Consider the following 19763-nt stretch of genomic DNA (forward strand, 5'->3'; position numbering starts at 1 on the left):
AAAATAAACGAAATAAACATTTGAAATATATGAGTTTGTATGTAATGTATGAATATAATATACAAGTTTCACTTTTTAAATGGAATTACTGAAATCAATCTACTTTTTCATGATATTCTAATTTTATGACCAGCACCTGTATACGCAGCCACAACAGGCCTGCCACCTCTTCCTGCTTACCAGGTTGGTCGCACACTGCTGCGGGATGGCGTCCCGTTCTTCAACCAGCGTTTATCTCAAGCCAGCCAGTGTGATTATGTTGGTCACTCTGGAACAAAGAGCCCGCCCAAGCTGATCCCACAGGTGTTCAGTGGGGCTGAGGTCAGGACTGCGGGCAAGTCATTCCATCCTGTCCACTACCAAATTCTGGAGACAGTCTCTGACAAATCCCACTCTGTGTGGGTGGATAGAGTTCAGTCCCAGCCTGTGGAGATAAGGGACTGCCAACGTATGCTCACAGGTGCCTGATGGTCAGCACCTGCGAGCAGCCAGCGGACCTGTGGGGTATAAGAAGCTCAAAACCAGAGACAATAACAGAAAAGGCTGTTTTTTGCTTTTACAGGAAGGGTAAATTGTCAGTTTGAAATATAAGGCTGCATCATTTACCAGATATAGCTGGAGTGTGTTGTGCTTTTTAGACAGATCACCTTGGAGCGTGTGAATTAGTTTTGATCAAAGCCCACTTGTCACATTTTACAAATTAAAGTTTCCTCAGAAAGCATATCGATTCAGTTTACCGGAGAACATCCTCACAAGGCTGCTGCCATAAATCTTTCAGTCTAACGTTAGAGGCGTCTGCAGTTATGAGTCCTCTGATGTTTGAGGAAATATAATGAAAAGTCTGAGTTAACTGGCAACAACTGCAGGAGAAATATCAAACAAAGACAAAGTATGCGGCATCATTTAGTTTTTTTTAGTCCAAAAGAAGCACTAGACAATTTTCCAAAACAAAAATGGTTATAACTCAGTCAGTCTTACAGATACTGGGCTACAATTTAGTAACCGGGTTATTCACAACACCTATTCACAGTGTGTTTGACCAAAACAGCTGCAGCTCTGTCATTTCTCAACATAAGCTGATTCCAGTCTAAAACTCCAGCATGAAAGGCAGAGAGACAACGTGCATTTCTTCTAGAAATGTTAGGCCTTTAATTCGAATGAAAGGAATGCTAAAATCTGTCCAGTCCCTTCTTGTTCTTAGCGCTGCTGCTGATGATCATCAAAAATGACATTCTTTCACAAACGATCTTAAAAGCCCCAACAAATCCCTTATTTATCATGACAGTTTTTAAAACCACAAATGAGATCTCTTAATGCTTAAAAAGTAGCTCCAGGTCAAACCAACTGTGTTCCCGCCGGTGGCAAGAAACCGGCCCGATAAGCGCATCGGAGCAGCAAAGGACACCGCACGGACCTGTCCCTCTGATGACTAACTTATGTGACGAACAGGAAATGATTAGTCACCAGCGTTGGCACTGCAGAGGTCTGCAGAGAAGGACAGAGATCCGAGGAAGCCGCAACGTGGTCAGACCTGGGACATCATCGCCAGACCATCTGCTGAGGAGCTGCCAAGATCACTGGCAGGCGGCACGAGAACAGAAATATCCACATCATGTTGCCAGCTTTACAAATAGCAGATGATAAAATAAGGTCAGTCAGGTAATTAAAGGCTATTTTGTGCATCTCTCCACGCACAAATTGAAGAGATACTAAACTAGAGCATAAAAATAAGAGCCAATGTTTCTGTTGGACCCTGAGGCAAACCAACAAGCATTTTCATTTCAGTTTCTGCTCACATATTAATACACATTAATGACATTTGTTCTGCGTGTCAGTGCATTGATAATGAGCCTGCGGTAAAAAAAACAAAACAATAAAGTAACAACCCTGTCCTTTCTCAACATGAGATGATTTTAGTCTAAAACTGGCATGAAAGATGGCTTGTGATACATATTGCTTCAAGGAACGGCAGCCCTTTTATTCTAAAATTGTATCCTCGTCTTTAATTTTCTGGCAAAGGAAGCCCAAAGGCTTTCCATTGTGGTCTATATTGATTTTTTTTCTTTTTTCTTTTTGTTAAGAAAGAAGATAGTTGCATTGTTTTTGGATCTTTGCCAATATATATTCTTCTGTCTTCACTTTTCGATCTGTTTTTCATCTTAACAAGATTTTGAAAACATTAGAAAGACAGATCACAGATTTTGAAAAACGGGGCTTACAAGCAAAAACAAACTGAGCGCCGCTGAGTTTTATCTGCAAACAGAAGCAGTGGTTTGGATCTGTCAGATCACAGAGGATCCTTACTTTTATCAGATTAACAGCTTCTTCAGGATAAACCTATAATCTCTCTTATACTGTATGTTGCCTGTCAGTGTGTGAGTAAAAGCTTAGCTACATTAAACCGTTTTGTTTTACTCCCAAAAGTAAATACACAAGTCCAGGTCCAGCCAGATAAGCCTCCAGCTTAAGGTAATAAATAAAACAGCTATAGAGCTTATACCATATGCCTTTCATCGCTACTTCATTTTTTCCTTGCCATCACAGGAAAACAATCAAATCCTTTGCCAGATAGAAACAATTGCTTGACACTGAGTAGTCACGTGAAAAGTGAAAGCACAAATGTATGAAATTAAAGGCTGTGTGGAAACCTAATCTCTGTCAGGACTGCAAAGATAGTGACAGCTACAATAATGGTCTTGGATGACGTATGGAGAAACTTCAGAAAGCTGTCTGAGAGAAACGATGAAGGGACGCTCTGTTGCTCGTAATTAGATTGAGCTCTACTTTCTAGGAACTAAATGTGCCCATGATATGCCAAAATAACTTGCAAATGCTGGCAAATGATGTCAGAATATCTTCAGCCACATGTGATCCTGGTGGTTACTTCTTTAAATAAGAGAAAATACAGTTTATATCAAAGCGATGTGTGTGTGTGTGAATCAAAAAGCAGAGGGGCTGTGTGTGTTTTGGAAAATCTCAGATAAAATGGAGCGGCTTACAAGGTTTCACTGAAGGAACATGAAGATGATCTAATTTAAACAGATGATATGGAGCAAGCAGATGTATAATATGTATGACTCCTGTTATGTGATACATGCGTTCAGAGTCTGGGGACGACATGTTGCAGACCTTTTTTTTCCCCACAGTAATTTAATTATAATGATGAACAATTGTACAGATTCAAGGTCATGCTCCAAAGTTTATCTATTCAATTTTAACTTTCTAATAAGTTTCCCTGTTTTAGGTTTGCTTTGCTGACTGCATTTCAAGAAATGAGATGAGGTTTCAATAAACTGCAATCAATCTCGAATCTGACAGCTCTTAAACCACGCCGTCTTTGAACATGTTCCTCTGAGCTGTTAGCATTTTGCTATTAAAAATATGTGTAGCTGCTGTCCCAGCTGTCACAGCAGCAGCCTCACATCATGCAAAGAAACAGATGGTTAGCTGACAGATCAGAGTGCTGCAGACCGACTTAAATAGATAGCCTGGTCATTTTTTAAAGTGGCATTCAGTTAGCCATTAGCACAGCCTGGACAAAGATGTCAACCCTTTTCTCCTCTCTCTGTGCTCTATGACTAATATAACTATTTGATAAAAGATCACTTCAAAAATTACCAGACTATCCCTTTAATGTCAGCTTTTTCAGTTGTCTGAAAATGCAGATAATTCTCTTTCTGGACAAGATGTAAAATTAATGTGCAGTTCTCTTGAATTCTGCAAAAAATGCAAGCTTGATTTTACTGATTGAAAGGAATCGTTTTTATATTTTGAAGTGAGGCTCTGAGGGAAGACTATGAATGATTAATATCTTACCTGCTATAGGTAGCTTTAGCTAGTTTAATTCTGACAGGATCGAGTAGCTAAAGGTTAGTTCAAGAAGACCAGGTGCTTCTGCTAATTGTGATTGCAAATGATCATAGATGTTTATGTAAAGAATCATGTCATGCTAAATTTTCTTTGATGGAAAAGTTTATAAAACAGCTTTCTGATGAGCCATTATGTAATTTTTGAGATTAGAGTTGCTTTAGGATGACAATAATCTGCTTTGCTCTTCTCCTTGGACTAGCCGTTAGCTTGTCAGTCCTGTCAAAATAATCTTTTCGAACTGAGGTTGTTTAAAGAACGATCTACAACAGGTAAGTTATTAATTATGCATAGTCTTTCCACAGAACCCTTTATTGCTTTATTTTTGCCATCTGCAAAAACAGTTTCACAAGAACGATTCCTCTGCTTACAGAGAACATTTAAATTTTCATAGCTGAAAGTTAACAACAACAGATCACTTTACACAGCTGAGTTTGGCAGAGGAATTTATAATGATCAAAATTTTATTCCTGAGTAAAATTCAAACAGTTTCCATCACAATCAAAGCCGACAGAGAGCACATCTGAGTTTAGCCTCTTTTTGCCTCGTCAGTGCAAAGAGCAGTTTCAGGAAGAGAAGATAATTAGTTTAAAGTGAAGGAAGCCCAGGAAGGAAAAAGAATGCTGTGTCCTCTAAAATGAACCCGGTATCACTTGGCCATGATAAGTTGGGTGTGTGAGAAACAGTACGAAGGCGACTACATGCCTTAGCAAGTCAAGGCAGATTTATGACCTGCAGCAAAAGAAGGCAGAGGTGTGCACAGCATCCTGTATGCCAGTATGATGGGGATTTATTAAAGTCTGCGCTTCTCAGCAGGATTGCCTCCTTCCCTCTCACACACACAGAATGCATTTACACATCAAATAAGGAAACACCAAGAAAAATAAATAAATGAAGAAGTGGAGGAAAAGGTGAATAAAAGAATAAGACCAGCCATTTATCTTCAGCAGTAAATTATATTTCCACTTTCAGTTTAAGCTCTTGTCTTTTTAAGTTATTCTTAGTTTAACTGTAATTGTTATTTTATTACTGCTCCTCTTTATTATTTGTGTTTTTCTCTATTTGCATATTTTCTTTACCTGCTTCATCCTGTTCAGGGTCGTGAGGCGGTGTTCAGGTGACCAGCCCATCATAGGACCAAGTCAGAGATACGAAAAATTAACAATCAACCCAACTAATTATTCTCATATGCGTGGTATCAGAAGAAATTCCTCACATGCACAGAGAAATCACCCAGAAAGCATCAAACAGAAGATCTTACTGCAAAGTGACAATGTTATCTAAAACCCCACATTTTCATTTGCTATGAATAATTTTTTGTAATTTCACATTTATTTAACGAACCCCATTTTCAGAAATGCTAATAATTTGTTTAGACTTTCATTTCTGAAACATAAGAATAAAATAAGGAGAAGCTTCAGCGTGTTTACAGAGCAACTTTTTGTATTTAGAACTTTCTTCCACCATAACAAAAAAATAGAAAGCTGTGTGAAAAAAAAAAATGTTTACTGCGTTACATCACCCTTCCTTTTAATTACACTCTTTAATCTTTTATGAACTCAGAATTTTAATTGTTGTAATTTTCCAGGACAAATCTGGCACCGTTCTCGCTGAGTAGAAGATTTCAGCTGCTCGACAGTCTGTGGTCACTGTTGTTTCGTGATTCTTCTCCACACGATGTGCCAAAGATTTTAAACAGGAGACACACACACACACACACACACATAGACAGTTTTCCAAAAATAACCACAAATGTCCCAAGAAATCATGTCACCTTGATGGTATCATTTCCCAAAAAATCCACTATATGTCTCAGCTTCTGTGACACCTTCACCCAAATGCAACTCACACACATCATTTATGCGCTCATCGCCCACCCAGCATCCCGTCACAGTCTTTGGACAGTCTTTGTCATCTTTGGCCCAGAGGAGCCAACATTTGTTTCCACTCCAAAAAAGCTGAAGCATTAACGCCCTCAACTACAGAACAAGAGTTTGCTGTCCTTCTTTCAGCACTGAAATGCTGTTCTCTGATCTCATCAGAGTTGATGTGAATTCCTTCTTACTGTATTCAGCTTCAGGAAAGTTTCTCATGCAGTGTAATCTGACGGACAGCAAGGAGACACATTTCATACAACAGTGGTTTCTAGTTTTTGCCTTCAGTCATTAGGATTTCTACAGAATACCAGGATCTTTAACAGACTGCATAAGAGTCTTATTTAAAACTCTGACATAAAGTCAGCAGGATATGTGCATTTCTTCAAGGTATGAGCTCCAACCAACACTGCCTGTACAGAATAAACTGTTGGCAGGTGCTCTTTTTATACCCATTCCCAACACACTCGCCTGTCACCAATAACTCTGCTCATTGTGGAGTGATGCTAATTGTTTGTTCTGTAAACATCTCTCTCTTTCTTTGCTTTCTTTCCCAGTTTTTTAGGTGTGTTGATGGTATAAATTTTTGGATTTGCTTTCAGTTTCTAAACACATAGATGCTGATTAGTAAAAATTATTATTTTCAACCTTATATCTAAATGTATACATGTCCAAACCACAGTGCAGCTAACCTCAGGGCAACCTCAGTTGCAGAATGAGCCCAGATTAACCAGGTCTGCAGGAGAAGTTATGGAACCAAGGTGTTCTGATGAGAAATAAGCTGCAGGAACAAGACATTCATGATGAGGGCAGAAAACTGTTGGAATACTACATTATATGTGCGAGCTCCAAGAGAGGGGCTGTATGGGAAGAATGTGGGAACTGTTCGAACCCAACATCCAGATCGACTCGGAAACAACTTCAGAGCCAGAGTTCCAACAGTGGCATGAGAAATCTGCTGTCTCACCTAGAGATTGAAGAGTTACAGCAGAAATGGAGCCAGAACGAATGGTCAGCGGGGATACTTCATCATCCGAGTATGGGTACCAAGCCCGGTGAACTGAATACAAACGCAGCTGAGCTGAGACTGAATCTCACGGGTAAACGATAGGACGAGCTGGGTGATTTATATTTACACGTGGGAAGTGCTTCTACAGCCACAAAGAAAAAAGACACATTAATGAAGAAATTAACACTTACATCAAAATAACAGTCTTTAATTCACTTCTACCAGATGACAGCTGATATGTAAATTAAATGTCTAACAGAGCCAAGTTCCTCCAAATAAGTGTTTTCTACTCTAAACTAATTAAAAGGAGGATTCCAGGCGCTCTCTGATTGGTTGGAGTCTGAGTGGAGTGTTTGGAGGAGACAGAATGTTAACGGGTTTTTGTCTCACAATGAGACACCTCAACTTCAGAACTCTCTGATGGATTCAGAATTTGTCTTTAATTTTAGAAAACACACTCAAGCTCTTAAAACAATAAATTACAACACTTATGCTCTGAAAGTCACAGATAACAGCTGCATTTGAGGCTTCTTGGGATTTTAGGGTGGTTTTTCAAAACTGGACGAATTCCAATCATATTTAGAGTAAACAGCAGGTTGAAAAAGTCGGTCAATTTGTCCCTCTCTCTAACTCGTACCCCCACTTGGTACCCCGGGGCTGCCATTTTCTATTCACCGGTTGATGTTTTGTACCATTCTGCAAGATTAATGATGGCTGATTTTCTTTTAGTTTTATATTTTATTGTTGGGGGCTGACAGTTAAAATTTACAGACCCAGTGTTATTGTTGTGACTCACACCTTTAGGGTTTTTATTTATTTTATGTAATTTTTTTCAGTTTAACCATGAGGTAACAGAGTGCTCTAGCCATGGTTTTTTCTCTTATTTAGGCCTAATGTAATAAGTGTCAGTGGTTCTGGGTCTATAAGTTAGGTTTTCATTTATTTATATAAAATGCTGAGTCAGATATTAGGCTTATTGTAACAGAATTGGTTCTTTTAGAAAATAGACTCATCCCCACAGACCTGCTATGCCTCTGTGGCACTATCCAGCTCAACTTAATCACTGCTGAAACAAATTTTGAGCTGAGAGTCCAGACTGAGCGCTATCTAAAAAGACCTGTGGTGCCTTTCATGTGACTGAAGGCCGTCTGTTTTCCATTTTTAACGGTGACATTTCCTCTGAGTCTGTGATTTCACAGAGCAGTCCAAAGAGATCTAAAGGCAGGAGAGGGGAGGAAAACAAACTGCAGCTGAAACCAGGAAGAGTCACACTGGCCAGCTCATTCTGTTCCTGCAAGGAGACTCTCATATCGTATTTTTTTATGCACACGAGCAGCACAGTCCCATAAAATCCCTCTGTTTAATTTCAGACTAATCAAAAAGAGAAATGAAGATAAGACTGTGTGCGGTGGTAATTACGATCAGCCTGGAGAGGGCTGTTTGGGTCGGTCTGGCAGCAGCACCTAAGTGAGAGACAGACAACAACAACAAGTCTGAAACATTGGCGTGCAGCAATAAATTTGCTTTCACAGATTGCAGACCCATCTCACCCACCTCCTGATGGTGCAGACTCCAACTGTAACGGCAACACAGATGGTTTTGTCCCAGCAAGGCCGCACCAGAGTGTTTAATCTAAATAGTGGCGCTACATCAACGTAAAAACCCCAGCCTGCAAGGCAGTCCATCACGAGGCATTTTTGCACCGCTTAAAGGCCAAAACTCACGCTCCGCCACTCCGAGGTGACATTGGCTTGTAACCTCAGCGACTCGTGAATTACGAAGTGAACTAGAGTGCGAGGAAGACAATTGGTTTGCTGTTCTTCTTCAGACACAAGCGGTCTAGTCAGGGAGGCATGTAATAGTCTAACAGACCTCAAACGAGAAAGAGAGAGAGTCGATACAATTCAGCTGCAAAGTCAACACTTTTTAAATTAGGAAAAAAAAAAAAACCAGAGGAAAAATCCACCATGGAAATAAAAGACTAAAGAAAAGATCAGTGATCATACATTTGTTTCTTTTATGGTCATTATTACTCATTTATCTTGGAAGTTACATTTAATGTTTTATTAAACGGTTACAAAAACACCTTTTTCAGGCAACTAATACTTTATATTTGCAAAAATTACAAATGATATGGAAATTTAATTTTTTCAGTTTTACAGATATTGTGCTAAAATTTGGAGTGTTTGCAGATCTCAGTTTAAGACTGACATGATAGGTGGCGGGTGATATGCATTCCTTCAAGGTAAAATATTTATTTGCCTATTATAAAATAATAAGAAAAAGTTTCCACCTGCCAATTGATATCACAGACTACTCTAAACCAAAATCTGGAAAAAAGAAAGACTTCTTGAACATTTTGGCATCATCTTGATCTTTAGAACATTAAATGACTGTTTTAGCAAAGTCACTATATCAGGATTGCAATTCATTTTTCAAAAGTAAAAAAGCTACTTCACAAACTATTTCTATATTTTGAAACGATTTAAAGATATGTTGCATTATTACTTTTAAACTGACTGATGACATTGTTGAATCTATAATAATAATTAAGAATCTAATAATAGAAATCCTGTCACATACAGCTTTGTTGCAAAGCTGTTCATTTTATCAGTGTTCTCATTTAGTAGTGTGAATGAGCTCCAGTGAGTTACATTACATTTACTGATCATTTTGAACGGGCTTTCTCTGAAAACGCAGCATCTAATCCACAAACACAACAGGCGTTTGCAGTGCTAGCATTTATTCTGACTTCATCAAGTGACTCAGTGACATTTAATCCATAACTGACTCGCTTTCCAGCTCTCTTTATGTCATTATCAACTCATGCTCTATCAACTCTCATCTGTTCTGCGTTTCACTAAATTCTGAGGGTTTCAGATGAGTGCAGCGAGAAAATGAAATCAAACAGCGGAAATCCTGAAGAATCTTTAAAATCTGAAGTAGCAGACACGTTTTTACAAGAAGGGGCAGATTTACTGAGGCTTTTGCTAAGTCAGGTTTTTCATCCTTTTGCCACTGTCAGGATTTATTATCCAAGAGCAGCTCTAAATTAGAGCCCAGAACATTGTTTTAATGAACACACTATAACCTGGCGCTGGGACCTTATCATCCTTACTTTTCCTCTGCTGTGAACGACTAAAGAGGAAATATAAACTTAACAAACTTCCAGGAAGTATTCACAGCAGGATGTTAACAGCTTTTATCCTGAGTTATTTTTTAGCTGGACAGCAGACTGCAGGAACAGCTGGCTGTTTGGCAAATGCAATCAGTTTTTGTAGTTTTTTTAAGCTTTTAGTCTTCCTCATTTATGTGGGCTATCTGTTCCTGAACATAAGATTTGGTTTTATATGTAGTAACTTAAGAGAGTGCAATCAAAAGTCTAGAAATTCTCAAAGAAATGCATCCGAGTTTAGGACTAAGGTCATTTAATGATGGATTTGTAGCTGTTTTGGTCAAATCTTGAAAGTAACGTTATGCACAACTTCATGTGAAATTGTGTTGGTAAGTTTGATGACTCTCAGCTACAACCACATTGCATTTTAGCTCAATGCCTGTAAAATTAGCTGAATTATAACCATTTCTGTTTTGTTTTAAGGCCGATCCATGTTGAATCAGATTGTTTATAAAAGTTAATTAGATGTATATTTATGTCTATTGATTACATTCTGCAAGTTTCCATTCAAATCCATCCAGTGATTCTAGAGGCAGACACACAAACACACACAGGCATGGGCAAAAACATTATTGCTCCAGCTACACAATCATTTTGAGAATGTGGGAGTTTATATATTGACTTGATAAACAATCTCAAAAAAGCTCATCGGAAACATCCAAACAGGCATCCAGGTCTTTTCTCAGTTTGTGTTGCTGATAAATTACAGCCTCTGGATTATTGACAAGTCTGCTTGTTGGCAACTTTGTACTAATTTGAGCTGCTCCTTATGGACCCCTTTAGTCATTTCAGTAAGAAGCTGCTTTGCGGATTGACAGACTATTGTTATCTCACCCTCACATCTTGACATTTCTGCAGCCACGACATAATTCAGAAAGAAACACTAATTTGCAGAGTTTGGTAAATCTGCCTCTAAGTGTAATGTTTCTCTCTCTTGTCTTTTTAGGTCCTCACCACAGCTGAAATCACCTTATGGAGAGATACTGAGTTGTAGCCATTTTGATCTAACCTTGAAAATAATGTAATGCTGAATCTTATGCAATATTCCAAGATGTAGTGCTCAGAGGATGTGCTGTGCAGACATAAACTACAGTGTTTTAATGATCAGTTTTCAGACGGGCGGTTTGTGATGAAAGAAATCGATATCTCAAGTGTTTCTTATCATCTGGATGCAACACAGTTCCTTACAGTTCAGCCCCCCCCACAAAATTACAGTCTCTCCTAACCCCGCCCCCTCCTCACATTTCTCCTCATTATGCAAGCCTTAAACTGCACAGAGATCATATCGGGCCTTGTTTTAAGCAAACACTGCTTGTGTGCTGTTAAACGGTCTTATTTGCATTGTCTGCCTTTGTGGTCTCTGTGCGTGGGCGGCTACAAGTGTTGTAGAGAAACAAGCTACAGCAGCAGCAGCAGCCAGGGGTAAGAAGAGACAGGAAACAGTCCATCCCAAAGAATAAACAACCCATGTCCACAAAACTGCCAAACTGGCTTTATCCACTTTGTCTCAACAAATTTAAAGCCATTACTTGATTTCTTGGCAAGCGCTCCTTTAACAGCCTTTCAAAACTGACAAAACATTTCTCTAAAATGTCATTGCAGCGACACATAATGAGACCCACAGGTTCTCAAAAGACTACATGGCATTGTCCTAATTGGCAGAAGTCGCCCATCAAGCTACCCTGAATGTTATAAATAGTGTTTTTACTGATGGAAATTGTGTTCTCTGAGCAGACTGTTGTGCCCTCTTTAATGAGAATGAAAATAGTAAAACTGAGGCTCAAATGTAGGCCAACACAACCATGAGGATGATTTTAAAAAGGGGGGCAGTTCAGTGTAACACAATAAGATAAAGACAGAATCTGCCAAAAAGTCTGGCATCCAGCCGTTTCTCATCACTTCCTACCAGATTGTAAACTTTGTGACATTGTTAGTCTTGTTTCACCCATTGCTTATGTCCTTCAGCTAGTTTTGACTTCATCTAATTTTAATCTCCGTTCTGTTTCCCAGAATCCCAGGCCTTCCCTCCGGCTTCCCTCCTGCCTCTTTTGGATTCCAACCAGTTTCAGTTTTGCCAAGCTCTGCATCTTCAACATCTGCTACTTGCCTGAATCAATAAGATCAAGAAATCTGAGATCAAGAAATAAACCAGCAGACACGAACACTGTCTGCCAATTCCTTGGAGGTCAAAACGTCTATTCAACACAACAGTTCTTAATTAGAAATATTAAAAGCACCTTCAACTCAGTTCGGCCACCAGTTCCTGTCCCCCTCCCCATGAATCTTTTGGTCCAAAAGAAATGTTACAGCAGACAGTATAGTTCTTGTGGCCCTGATTGACTTAGTGCTTCTTTTGCTTTGGTAAGCAGCAGCTTCATTCCCACATTATGCAAACATCTGCTACCTGAGTGTCCCCCTTAGGGCAGATGCCACATTGCTTAGGCCTCTGCCGAATGGGGGAGACAATCCAAGATTCACCTCTCTGATCTTCACCTGAGAGATGCCAAAAATATTTGGTCCTCCAGTCTAAGGTATAAATGCTGGTAAACTTCTCCTCTTCCTTGACCAGGAGGATGGATTGGGGATATTCAGGAAGATCCCATTTATGATCTTTGTAAATGAAAGTTGAATTAGTTACCTGAGGGGTTACCAACAGCTTACACCAGTAAATTTAGACTGCAATGTGCTTGAGTAACCACCCCCGAAAATGTTGCAGAAAGACATCATCTAAACATAATGTCCACTGGCTTTATTCCCACAGCTCTCTTGACCTACAGCAGAATATGTAACTTCCCTCGATGGGCTTTCAGCACAATAGAGAATTACATAAAATACTTTTTGGCAGTTTTTCACAGATGAATCATCAGAAACTATGGTCACTTTGCTGCCTCACTATTCAGATCAATCCTAATAAGTTTGACCCTACTGAGTTAGATGCCTGTCACAATTCAAAAGCTTTCACAACACTCTTCTATTGAAAAATATTCTTTATCTTTGTCCTTTCCACTCTCAGCAGAGACATTACAATATCAGCAACTGAGAGCTTCTGCCTGCCAAGTTGGCTTCATATGAGTAGTGCTTCTAATCAGAGTGGATCAACCCTCCATCGTCTAGATAAACATTAAAAACCCTTTGTACACATAGCAGGCAAAAGAAAAAAAGTAAAGTTGGTTCTGTTCCCTGACAGATTAAATTTCAGTTTGAGATGTCAGCCAGGTTCATGTAATGTCAACCCTAACCGCTCAATTCAAAGGTCTAAAGCAGATCCTGGACCCTTACTGCCATGCCTGCATGGTTTCTTTAAATAAATTAGGTCTGGAGTCAGGTTAACCCAAAACAAACAACCTGACTCTGCAAAAGGCCCACCTAACTGCCCTTGACTTCATTCACTCACTGGAGCTTCAGTGGTTTCATTCACATCATCTCATTTGAAGTGTTGGACTAACCTTTCTCTCTGTAGCCAACCTGAGACCAGAACAAATCATCAACTAAACCCATTTCAGTTTTTTTTATATATTCTACCAGCTGCAATTTGTCCCTGAATCCACACAACTCCTAATGCTGTGACTTACGTGCCACCATCATTTGGCAAGAACAGAATTTTAACCATTGTAGGTGAATGTACACAACACTGAATGCAATATTTTCTCCAAAAAATAAAAGTAAACTTTTCCTAGGGCTCCTATTCTCAGTACAATAGACAAACAGAACAATCAGACCAGAAGCTGGAAGCTACACTCCACTTTGTGTCTTTTGCCAATCCATATAACTAGGTCTCTCAATTAACTTTTGGTGATATTCAACCTCAACACCAAAGCCCTTATCCTTATACAGTTATGTTGTCATTTCTCGCTCACCTACAAGAGCAATGACTGATATAATCCTCTGTTGAAGCCCCAAACTGACCAAAGATCCAGACACAAGCCATGATTACCTTAGTCCTTCATCCAAGTTAATTCAGATGGAGAAGAAGTGGAACTCAAGGTGGGGAAGAAGGAGGAGGGGTGCTGACTTGGGCATGCTCATAAGTTCAATCTATGCCCCATGAGCAGGCTTTGTTTTTTGGATGTCTAACTTTAATTACCCAACTGCCACTGTAAAACATGGGTTCAAATTTGTGACACTGTCCATCTCATTCCAGCTGTAGCATTTATATATGTCCGATAATTTTGACTTGGGCAAACCTTGTGTGTTCATACACCCCAACGTGTGTCCTCTCTTCCCCCTGCATGTCCTGATCTGTTTTAGAGATCAGCCTTAGTTCTGACTGCTAAGTTTGTAAAAACTCAGTCACATTTATAATTTATCCTGCCAGGCTTCAAGTTGTGTTTGTGCTGGAGGCCCTTTGACTCAAACCCCTCATCAGCCTACAGACAGACAGAGTCAGTTTAAAGGTGTAACAAAAGTTTCCAATAATAGCTTCCAAACAAGTTCATGTACATGCTACTATAGAATCAGCTATATATATCATAACTGAAGAAAGAAAAACTCCATTAAAGCCAGATGTTTTGGATCGTCTCCTGATTGTCTACAACAGACGTCTGGCCCACCAGGTTGAATACCATCATTAATAATTGAATAATCAAAGCTGCTAGAAGCACTGGAGGAAAAAATAGAGAACAACCAACGTCATTAGGCATTTACGGCCCTTTGGGGAATCATTATCATGGTTGACAGACAGACTAAGATTCTCTAGGAAAAATATTTCCTCTTTAGTTGTCAGCTGAAAGACGTCAGTGTCAACAGGTCTACAGCTGAGAAAGATTATATGTCTTGATGGAAAATTTCCAGCCTTGGCGGTCCCTGTTCCTGGTTAGGTTTTTGAAAAAAAAAAACCAACAAACTTGAAAATATTAATATAACCCCAGTTCCAAAAAAAGCTGGAACATTGTGTAAAATATAAATAAAAACTTAATGCAATGATTTGCGAATCTCACAAACCCACATTTTTAATCAGCAACGCAACACTCAAACTAAGACGAATAAGAGGACTGGGTATAAAAACATTACTCAGAAGTAAAGATGAGAAAAGCTTTACAAGTCTGAGGGGGAAAGAATAGTGGAACAATTTCAGAATAATGTTCAAAAAAAGAAAAAGAAAAGAAAAGACTTACAATATTACATCATCTGCAGTTCATAAATTATCAAAAATGACTGAGAGCAAGTATTAGATGCCTGTGATCTTCAGGCCCTTCGGCAGCACTGCATCAAAAACAGGTTTGATGCTGTTCTGGACATCACTGCATGGGCTCAGGAAGACTTCCACAAAACACTCACGCACAAATACAGGCTAAAGCTCTATCAGGCAAAGAAGAAGCCATTTGTGAACACCATCTAGAAATGCTGCCAGCCTCTTTGTTCCGAAGTACATTTAAAATGGACTGAGGTAAAAAAAAAAAACCTGTTCTTTGGTCAGACAAATTGAAATTTAAAAAACATTTTGGAAACCACAAACACCACATCCTCTGTACTAAAGAGGAGAGGGACTGTTGTCAGTTGACAGTTAAAAAGCCTGCCTCTCTGATGGTATGGGGCTACATTAGTGTCTCTGGCATGGATAGCTTACACATCTGGAAAGGCACCATCAGTGCATAATAGATAATGCATGAGAGATTTTAGAACAACATGCGCTCACATCCAGCAAAAGTCTAGCAAAGACCCAGGCCTGCTGAACAGCTAGAATCCCACATTGGACGACACTCATCTCCCAAAACTTCAACAACAATGTTTTAAATCAGCAATCTATAGTTGAAAGTGCTGCTTTTAATGGGATCAACTTCTCCCATCCTACCTCTTTACAAAAACGCTGTGGCTTGTTCAAAAAAAAAAAAAAAAAAAAACACTTAAGGTGGAGTTTGCACTTATGTGGAAATGGCCTTCTGGGTTATTTTTAGGAAGTAACAAATGTCCTAGGTGATTATACAATTCTAGTTTTAAAGTACCTCTTGTACTTGGCCAAATGGTGTCCCTGTGGATGTCGCTTTAAGTTATAATTACTTGTTCAAGGAAAACTGTATAGCACACTCCAAACTGCAGAGCATCATTTGTTTTCATTCATAACAGTAAAAACTAAACATGGCCAAGACCTCACAGTATTGCAGGTGTTCAGACCACATTTAAACAATACATGAGTTAAAGCGCTAACAGCCACTGATTCAGTGCAAAACCTCCTGGTAAACAACATCATCATGTGGTCAGAGCTGTGCTTTCATTCTTCAAAGTGATGCTGTGGAGGCACATCAAGGGGAGCAAAGAGTCACTGCTTATCTGAAGCCTCTGGCACGGCAGAGTTAGAGACAGGAAGTTTGGGAGGAGCGTCCAGAGTGCACAGGGGGGATGCCGCTCTGATAGAGCGTGGTGTGGGGAGGTCCTCAAATCCCTTTTATATCAGCGGCTCACAAGCATGCTGAAAAAGTAGCACGCAAGCCAGAGGATTGGGGGGGTGGAGGAGATCAAAGCTAAACAAAACCGCAGAAAGAATTTTATGCACACCTATAAAAACAACTGGGGAGAGATAAAGAATATCAGCATCACCCTGATTTCCTTATTCCACCCAAACAGCTGAGTCAGTTCGCCTGTCGGGGGAAGACAGTGATGCTGCATGACAAGAAGAGTACAAAAAAGATGACAACCTGCTGTAGACATGTGGGCAAACACAGCTGCTGTGGTTCCCTCCCTTGTGGCTGAGTGTCTGAAAGCTCCCTATGACTACATTTGTGTATCTAAGAGTGGAAGGTGGGAGGGCCAATAACGCTCCTCTGACAGGTCTACAGTAAATAAAGTTGTGACAGGGTTTCTGCTTATGTGAAATCAATTACCTCTGTGCAATCATAACCCACATAACCATCAGTTTCCCTCCTCCCTCCGTGCAGTTTTCAATTAAAAGTCAGAGCCAGGGGTGGGACATTGTTTACTGTATATCTGTTTATGTTTTTAGGGCAAGGTCAGAGTCGGAGCTGCTGTCAGATTGGATTATTACTTGGAGTGTTTTACCCATTTACATTTATTCAGTCACAGAATGCTGTGGCTATTTTCTGTCTGTCTAAGGGTGTGGGAGAGGGGTGGGGAAAAGTGGGTGTGGGAGTCATCAGGCATTCAGAACATCACACCGTTGGCCCTCGGGTTGCCCTGGGAGGTACACTTGCTCTTTTCTGACCTATTGCATGAGTAAATGTTAAATGGGGGGAGTAGAAAGGGGCTTCTCATTGACATTCCTGATAGTTTGAAGGGAAATATGGCCAAAAAAAAGGAAAGCACACCCATGAGTGCTGTCCTATAACCGGGGATGAGAGTGATCGTTCCAAATGGCAGACGAGTCAGATGTTGCCCCATTTCCAAAGTCTATCACAGCCAAAATGTAGCACATGACTTACAAAAAAAGCAAAAGCTATTAAGTTTTATGTGTGGAGAGGGCCCAAAATGCGGGCTCAGAGACGGAGTCAGATTGGAATTACCAAAAAGGTTTTTCATAAAGAAAAATGCTGTTGTGGCTGCCAAGAACAAACTAAAACATTAAAACTGGGAGTAGACAAATTGCTGGACACAGGCGGGAAAAACAGGAAATGAGCAGTTAAAGCACCAGTAGGATTTGACAAAATCAGAAATTCCTTTTTTGGAAACCATGGACACCACATCCTCCATACAAAAGAGGACAGAGACCATCCAGCCTGTTATCAGTGCACAGATTAAAAGCCTGCCCCTCTGGTGGTATGGGGGTGCATTAGTGTCTCTGGCACAGGCACCTTTCATAATTGGAAAGGTACCATCAATGCAAGCCGTTTATACAGGTTTAAGAACAGCATATGCTCTCATCCAGTGTTTTTTTCTTGGAAAGCCTTGCAAATTTAAAGGAGTCAATGCTAAACTGCACACTGCATCCATTAGAACAGCATGGCTTCATAGGAGAGGAGTCTGGGTGCTGAAGTGGCCTGTATGCAGTCCAGACCTCTCACTAAAAACACCCTGGACTGTTGAATATCTGGAATGGGACAGCATTACCCCCCCCCAAAAGCTCCAGCAGCTGGTCTCTTCAGTTCCTAGACACTTATGGACTGATGTTAAAAGAAGAGGAGATGCATCAAAATGTTAAAATGGCCCTGGCCCCACTTTTTTGAGATGTGTTGCTCCCATAAAAATCTAAAATCGGGGAATCTAAAATCAGAAAATTATGCAGTTTCTTAGTTTTAATATGTTTACTATGTTTTACGTGAACGAAATATGGGTTTATGAGATTTGCAAACCATTAAATTCTGTTTTTTTGTTTACATTTTACACAATATACCATTTTTTTTGGAATTCGGGTTGTGTTTTTCTCATGATTTAACTTCATAACTGCAAACTTAAAATTTTCTTTCTTTCTCTAAAGCCTTGTGTGTTTCTTGTAGTTTCCAAGTGTTCTGGCAGAGCAACATGACTGCAACCAGTTTTACTTAAGGGTTAGGGAAATCTGTGAATGCTGCAGCGATCACCCACCTATAGTCGACACCACAGTCCCAACAAAGTAAAACGCGCCTGTAAAATCCCATCTCGGTCTGAGTGCGTCAGCCCGGATCCCGGCGGCGATGGCAGCCTCGTACTCCCGCAGGAAAGAGTTGAGGTCCTGCAGGCTGATGTTGAAGGTCTCGCTAAAGTTGAGGAGCGTCCCGTTCCAGCGGCCGTGAGCCCGCAGCTCCGAGGGCCTCTCTATGGCCGAGAAGACCGCAGCGCCGCACAGCAGGTACAGCAGGATGAGGACGGCGAGCAGCACGAAGCGGCCGTTGTCCTCGTTGAAGTGCAGGGAGCGGCAGCCCTGCAGCCGCCGGCCAGGCATCATCCAAATTTCAGCACCACACGCGCGTCGGACAGCGACACGCTCCGCATCGAAGGCGGAGTTCACGGGTCGGCTGCGGGCGTCCTCTGGAAGTCACAGTCCTGCTCTCCCGCTGCGCATGCAACATTTCCCCTACTTTGCGCACCACGCTGCCTCATTGTTTGGAGAAGTGACAATTTGCTGCCGAATGTCAGGAAACTGACACACTTGCGGATCGAAGTCTGGGAAAAGCTGCCGGAATATAGTTTCATAACATTCCCACTCACGGTTGTGGCAATGCTGTTGGTGTGAAGTGGACTGCAGCTTAAATCCAACAGGACGCGCGCCTTTGTGCAAAAAAAAAAAAAAAAAAAAAAAAAGAGCAAGCAGCAGTATCCTCCAGGTCCCCTGCACCAAAATTCTTCCTCTTTAAAATTTCGAAATGATGCTCAGAATTCTGCAAAACGACAGATTCACGTGTGTCAGGAATAATCCGGCTGTCAGTGACACATCCACAGACTTGCTTGTCCTGGAGAGATCGGAGCCGGAGCCTTTGTGTGCATGTTGTACAGTGGCACACTGAATCCCAAAGCAGCGCATATGGTGAGATCACTCCTCGCTATAAATCGGGGACTAGTGAGTGCAGTTGGCAGAGAAAGAGGAGTATTCCCCGTGCGTCTCCCTCACTTGTCTTCAGATGACAGGATTTACATTTTCTCTCCTGGGCAGAAGCTGACAACGTGTGCCATGCGCACTGAGGCCGCTCAACTCATTAAACTCATCATTTGCACAGTGGGAGCAAAATGCAGAAACCTAAAAAAAAAAAAAAAAAAAACATAATGCAAACTGCTTTTAAATCACACGTTTAAAACATGTGTTTCTTAAAAGGTATGCATATCGCCCGCCGCCTTTTATGCCACAACCAAACCTTGAAAATGATGTCATGTTGCGGGGTATGCAATCAATCAATTAATGATGACTTTCAGCTACTACCACGTCAGATTTTAGCTCTATATTTGTAAATTTGACCGGGTTTTAGCCATTTTTGGG

The 19763-nt window shown here is 40.5% G+C and overlaps 1 protein-coding gene across 1 annotated transcript in view; it reads right to left on the reverse strand.

Annotated features, from left to right (window-relative positions):
- kcnk12 (potassium channel, subfamily K, member 12) overlaps window positions 1–19520 on the reverse strand; it is a 32465-nt gene extending 12945 nt beyond the window's left edge. The window contains exon 1 of the mRNA XM_017412782.3: window positions 18398–19520. Coding sequence (XP_017268271.1) covers window positions 18398–18737 — 340 coding nt within the window. The 5' untranslated portion in view covers window positions 18738–19520. The remainder of the gene's footprint in view (window positions 1–18397) is intronic.
- Between the last annotated feature and the right edge of the window lie 243 nt (window positions 19521–19763).

Source organism: Kryptolebias marmoratus, linkage group LG22 (genome assembly GCF_001649575.2).
Source record: "Kryptolebias marmoratus isolate JLee-2015 linkage group LG22, ASM164957v2, whole genome shotgun sequence".
Lineage (NCBI taxonomy): Eukaryota > Metazoa > Chordata > Actinopteri > Cyprinodontiformes > Rivulidae > Kryptolebias > Kryptolebias marmoratus.